At 42.9% G+C, this 6,226-nt stretch overlaps 1 protein-coding gene across 1 annotated transcript; it reads left to right on the top strand.

The window, feature by feature from the left end:
- The first annotated feature begins 232 nt into the window (after positions 1-232).
- Positions 233-2,438, top strand: CARTPT (CART prepropeptide). Its single transcript, XM_066253577.1, has 3 exons — positions 233-548; positions 982-1,065; positions 1,898-2,438. Exons 1-3 carry the CDS (start codon positions 390-392, stop codon positions 2,003-2,005), a joined length of 351 nt encoding a protein of 116 aa, XP_066109674.1. The 5' UTR covers positions 233-389; the 3' UTR covers positions 2,006-2,438.
- The last annotated feature ends 3,788 nt before the right edge of the window (positions 2,439-6,226 follow it).

Raw genomic sequence — 6,226 nt, 5'->3', positions numbered from 1 at the left:
CGCTACTAGGAGATGGAGAAAGACTCCTCTGCCTGTGCCTTGGCTCGAAGGCATTTTCCGTTTCCTAGCCTCCTCCTACCCCCTATCCCTCACCTCTCGCCCCTCCACTTCAACTGAAACCCCTTGGGCAGCTGACGGCATTTGGGGGCTCAGGGTCCCCGGTCTCTGTGCTCTTGCCCATCTGTGCGCAGAGCCTCGTTCCAGGGCGCCTTGAGCCTGGCGGGCATTGACGTCAAGCGGCGGCGGATCGCTGCCTACAGACGGTTGACCTGGACCCTCCTCCACACCCGCTTCCTTTCTTGCCCCCTCCCTTTCCCCTGCTCCCGGGCTCTGACTCGGTATAAAAGGCAAGAGCGCGGGGTGCCTCGGCAGCGCCGAGTTTCAGCACCATGGAGAGCCCCCGCTTTCGGCTGCTGCCCCTCCTGGGTGCCGCCCTGCTGTTGCTGCTACCTCTGCTGGGCGCCCGTGCCCAGGAGGACACCGAGCTCCAGCCCCGAGCCGTGGACATCTACTCCGCCGTGGACGATGCCTCCCACGAGAAGGAGCTGGTCGGTATCCCCAACGCCCCAGACTCCCCAGGGCTGCCGCGCGGTCCTTTCCTTTGTACCTCCTCTCTTCCCTCCTCCCCTCCCTATTCCCAGAGTAAGGGCGCGGGGAGATGAACGCAAAGTCCAGGCTTCCGCTGTCATCCGAAGACTATCTGTAGCCCACGGGCTTCCGGCAGTCTGTAGAGCGAATGTCTTGTCCCTGCTCCTCGGAGCCACACGAACCTCCGCGGCTCCGGGACCCGCTGTCAGTCAGTACCTGGGACAGCGCTCGCTAAGTTTCCACCCCTCGAACATCCCTCGGTCCGCGGACTCCCAGGGCCGAGTGTGTGGGGTTCTGTGGTTCCCTATAACTCGGGCTGGAAGTGAGCACCTGGGCTGGGCTCGCAGCCAAGGCAGCAACTTCTGGCTCCCGGGGCGGGGCGGTGTGTTGCAGATTGAAGCGCTGCAGGAGGTCCTGAAGAAGCTCAAGAGTAAACGTATTCCGATCTATGAGAAGAAGTACGGGCAAGTCCCTATGGTAAGGCTTTGGGGCCATCTCTCCTTGTGTTTTTCCTAGGGGAAATATAATACCTTAAGTCTTATATATGCCTCCTCCTTAGGATGTGGCTAAATAATTCAGGAAGTGGGTTTGCAGAATTCTGTAGGCCCTCTTTGTTTCCACTGCTAGCCCTTGCCCTTGATCTCTAAGGACAGAGGGTACACCAGCCATTTCAGAGGGCCAAAAAGCATGTGCAGAAACTAGCCCTCGGGTCCGTGTGCAAAGGAACATTTCCTGAAGATGAGCTTTTCCCCACCTCATAAAGAATTCTCTGAGTTGGTAGAGCCCTTAATCTACTTCTTGTTCCTCCAATTTTCCTCCTGCCTTCCAAAGCACTGTCAGTTTTTGACCTAAGTTCTAGGGTCGATATTCTTAACCAGGGCTTATCACTTTCCATGCAGAATAAACACACATACTTAAATCTTCCTTCTTAGAATGAGAAGGCAGAAAGCAGGGAGCAGAGGTTGTAAGAAAATATAAACCCATTATTTCTTAGAAAAAAGATCTGGTTGGTTTTTTTCCCCTTTGGATGAGCAATTAAAAGATCCAGGAACTGTAGTCTATCCTCACCATCAAGATGGACAAAAATGGGAGGGGCACAATAATTCAAATTTCTTTTTATGTTCTCTCACTGAAATTATAAGCATAAAGCTGCCTGCCATTTAACGCCTGACTATACTTAGACCTCTGGTGATAGTGATAGGGTCCATCCGTCTCTCCCGTAAGGCAGAAATTGTACTGATGGGGAGATGTGCCGTTTGGGTGCCTGGGTTTGCACATGCCAGATGACGACACGTTCTGTTGCTTGCAGTGTGATGCTGGTGAGCAGTGCGCAGTGCGAAAAGGAGCCAGGATCGGGAAGCTGTGCGACTGTCCCCGAGGAACCTCCTGCAATTCATTCCTCCTGAAGTGCTTATGAGGCGTCCACCCTCCTCCATCAGACCCTCCTTCCTCTACTTCCCCTAGAGGTCCACACCTTCATCTCTGGAGTTGGGCTTTAGCAACCAAGTTTGCATTTCCTCTGAGGGTGAAAGAGCTCTTTCCCTGCTGTTTTCAAATAAAAAAATACATTAGATGTTACTCTGTGAAGAAAAATGCCTTGTGTGGTGTTGATGTATGTGCAAAAGCATTCTTTTCTTGTTTTATTTGTCTGACAAACTCTTGTGTATCTTTGTGTAAAATAGGGGAACTTTGCTTGGAAAATTGTATTTTCCTATGTGGCATGGAAGGATGAAAATTAGATCTAGCTAATGTTGGTGGATGATTTCACAACCTGAAAAATAAATCACCCCAAGCGTCACAAACTGAAGCATGTACAAATTACACATAATAAAGTGTTTTTAGTAATTGTTCATACTGCACTGTTGTTTCTACATAAGTAATTTAAATAATAATGGTGAAATTAATTATGCAGTTGTTTTCAAAGAGAAATATTTTAAAAATAGTAATCTATTGAGAGAACAGCACCTTGACTTCAAGGAGTTTGGTCATTAATTAGGAGTTTGTCACACAAGCTTTTGTATGCTCTATTTTTCTTTGGTTGCAGTGGTGGTGGTGGTGGTGGTGTGTGTGTGTGTGTGTATGTGTGTGTGTGTGTGTGTGATGTGATGAGATGGAGATGGTTGTAGTTGAGCTGATAATGATTTTGTTTACTAAAATCTTTAGTTAAATCCCTTACCTTGAACAGTGAGACTAATAAAAGATAAATTGTTTTGTGCCTTAGACACGTTAACAGCAATTTGAAAAATGAGGACTTTTGTTTTGGCAACTCTGTTATTTAAAAATATACATTGATAAATGGACTCTGGGGGTTTGTTGAAAGGAAGGGCAATAGCTATATAGCAGGTGCTATAAAGGTGTGAGATCCAATCATTCCCACTAGTAAATACAGAATCTTAGAAGAATTCTCTGTTCAAAGGAAAAATAGACATTTTAGAAAATAGTTTTGAGGGGAACAAATAAACATTGATGGCAGAAGATTCAACTAAAAAAATTTAAAAATTGTAAATTAAAGTAGCCTTTAAATACGTGTGAGTGCTTACCTGGGGTAAAATTTTTCAGGGTTTAAATTAGACCAAATAACATTTAAGAAAGAGCATTAGGAGAGGAATAGATGCTTGCAGCTTTCTAAATGCAAACTCAAGAGGAACCTGCATAAGAGTAGAGTTTAAAAGAAAGTCCTGCCACTGACTGATGGGGAGAGAGCATAAGCTGAAAGAAAGTATTCTTGTACACAGTTGCTATCGTATGTTCTTATTATTACCAGTAGCATGGCTAATTCCCTTATCAACCTTGAAATATAGATATTATTTACCATTTTTTTAGCGGAGGAAACAGGCCAAAATGATAGAACTTGCTCAAGTCATATGATCTTAAATCATGATTTCAGCTCTACTCCCTCTGACCCCAGCGATTTGTCTTTCTCTCTATGTTTCTCCAGGCATTTGGACGGGCTGTTTGCACTCCCACACTCCCCAGAAGCCACTTCTTTCTTTAATAGAAATTAGTTCACTGGGGGTTCCGATATATTTTTTTGAGGTCACATTTCCATTTGAATTTCTCAATGACAGGCTTAGTTTGTGATTAAAATATGTTAACCTTTAAAAACTGCAAAGAGTTCATGGTTTCACAGCCTGTTACTTCTCCAGAGGCATTTCAGTTAAAATCCTAACCATTTCCTCGACTCTCCTAACTGTTCTCACTCGTGTCAGTCCTAAATAAAAAAGATCAGAAAATTGCTTTAATCATTGATTAGTGCACAGACGAGACCCTCAAGGATACTGCTTAGAACAGCTTCCTATTTCAACCTGGAATGTTTCTCTGAAAGCAGAGATGCTGGAGGAATTTGTAGTTCAAAGACAGGGACCAGAACTGCTCTCAAACCTTTTTAACTTGTCCCCTCCACTACTGCTCTTACCTTATCATCCCATCTGTCTTGTTTGATACGACTAAGGAGTATGGACTTATGGACAATTGGTGATGGGGAATCTGTGGCCTCCTGGGTATGGAAAGGCTTTTTCCAAAAGTTTTGTCTAGGGGGCCCATTTTAAGTTTATGGTCCTACTGACATTCTACACTAATGATAGCAGCATTTAATCTTAAGTGGCTTGTTAAAAGTAACTTTGCCTTCTCATTTTATCAATATTAGAGTTTTTCTTCAAACAGAATGCCTTAGTGTGTTTAATAATCCCTGTTGTAGAGGACAAGAATGTTAAGTATTAAGAACATTTTAATGATAAAAGTAGTTGCCCATATGTGAGCCTGTAGACCTTCTGAGACTGGCTGAAAGTCTGAGAGGTGCAAGCAGCTGTACCTAAAGATCTGGAGGATAGTATAAGGCATAGAAATGATGTACGTAGAACTGGGATCCTCACAGAAGCTTGGATATGATGTATGAAAGTTACTCGTGGGCTTTTTCAATTATATGCAACTGTTTCCCATTCCACAGTAATTACTCACCCTATACCAGAAACTGAAGGGCTGTGAGGGACACGTGATCTACCTATGTACTTATGTTCCCTCACAATCCTGATAATGGTACCTCTGAATCTGGGTATTGACCAAACTTTAGTCAGTCTCTTGAAGCTTTTTCTAGGCCCACCTGTGCACTTCCTTGTAAAATCCAGTTTTAGCAAGAACTCAGCTAAGTCATTTTACCAAGAACCTCCCACCACCCATCACCAGCTTACCAGGTTCCTCATCTTCTACCATTCCCCATGTGATGTTTGATCACCCTAACCTATCTTCAACAAAGATATCGTTAGGTTATTTTAGCTAGAATCCTTCCTTACCCCTAATGTTTCCTCTTAGTAATTTTTTATCCATTGACCTCCACACTACTTCTTGACAATAAATTTTCATCTGCCTGGCTGTATTTGAAATTGAGCCCCATTCTATACTGAGGTCTCTTTCCTCCTATTGCAATAGTCCTGAATAAAACCTGGTTTTATAGCTTTAACCATTGTTTAGCTCTGGTTTTTCTTTGACAGCTTACAGGAGTGTAGTTATAGAAGAGGGTTAGGATTGTATAGTTTCAATAAGATCATCAGATGGTTCTGTTAAGCTTCTTATCCTATAACCACTGCAATACTGAGCTAGTTTTTCATATAGTCCATTGTTAGAAGTAACTTTGCCTTCTCACTTTTTATAAGTGCCTTTCATGTTTTAGATTCTGAGATTATAATGATAAACAAAGTAGACACAATCCCTGTCCTCATGAAGTTCATAGTCTAATGGTAAGAACAATTAATAAAAAACAAACAAATAAAAATTATAAGTCATGAGTAATTCTATGAAAGACATTGTAATAGCAAATGAGTGGTCAAGAAAGGTAATATCTGAGCTGAGAGTTGAAGGCTAAGGAGCCAGCAATGTCAATGACAGGATAGATAGAGGAAAAGAAAGAAATTCAGCAGAGAGTATAAAAGTTGAAAGGCAGAATAGATGTTGATATGCTTGAAGAACTGAAAAAAGACCATGGAGTCTCAGAAAATGAGTGCCAGAGGAGAAGAGGTCTATGTGGCCACCTCTGTAAATAGTTCATTGGGTTTCCTCTCATGTATACTGTTGCCTCGATCAGGTATCAGGTGGAATTAACAGATGTTCATAGGTCGGGGATATCTCAAGGGAAAGAAGGCTGAGAGGAGGAGGGTGGTTATCCTGGCATCAATTTTCAGTCTTCTTTGTCTCATTGAGGATGGTTGCATATAATTCTCTCTCCCTGACCAATGGGTGTTTATGATTTCTTTCCCTTACCTTGTTAAAGGTGGATATGCTCTTCAGAGTCCCTAGTCTTGTGGGTGTATCAGCTCAACTGTTCTGGCTTGAAAATAGTTTATGTAAATATTCTAACTGGTGTTCCCTGAACGATTGTGAAGCAGAATCATTAGAAAGGAAGAAGTTAAAATTTTAGAAGAGGCTCTGACTGGGTATCTCAGTTGGTTAGAGCATCATCCTGATACACCAAGATAGTGGGTTTGATCCCCATTCAGGTATACAGTATACAAGAATCATCCAATGAATGCATAAATAAATAGAACAACAAATCAATGTTTCTCTCTCTCTCTCTCTCTCTTTCTCTCTCTCTCTCTGTCTCTTTGCCTCTATCTCAAATCAATAAATACATAAAATGTAGAAGAAA

The sequence above is a fragment of the Saccopteryx bilineata genome, chromosome 1 (genome assembly GCF_036850765.1).
Source record: "Saccopteryx bilineata isolate mSacBil1 chromosome 1, mSacBil1_pri_phased_curated, whole genome shotgun sequence".
Lineage (NCBI taxonomy): Eukaryota > Metazoa > Chordata > Mammalia > Chiroptera > Emballonuridae > Saccopteryx > Saccopteryx bilineata.
This window is presented reverse-complemented; position numbering and strand designations above follow the sequence as displayed.

Coding starts and splice junctions, on each gene's coding strand:
- CARTPT (XM_066253577.1), top strand. CDS start 390: ATGGAGAGCCCCCGCTTTCGGCTGCTGCCCCTCCTGGGTGCCGCCCTG. Junction 549..981: donor CCTCCCACGAGAAGGAGCTG/GTCGGTATCCCC, acceptor GGTGTGTTGCAG/ATTGAAGCGCTGCAGGAGGT. Junction 1,066..1,897: donor AGTACGGGCAAGTCCCTATG/GTAAGGCTTTGG, acceptor TGTTGCTTGCAG/TGTGATGCTGGTGAGCAGTG.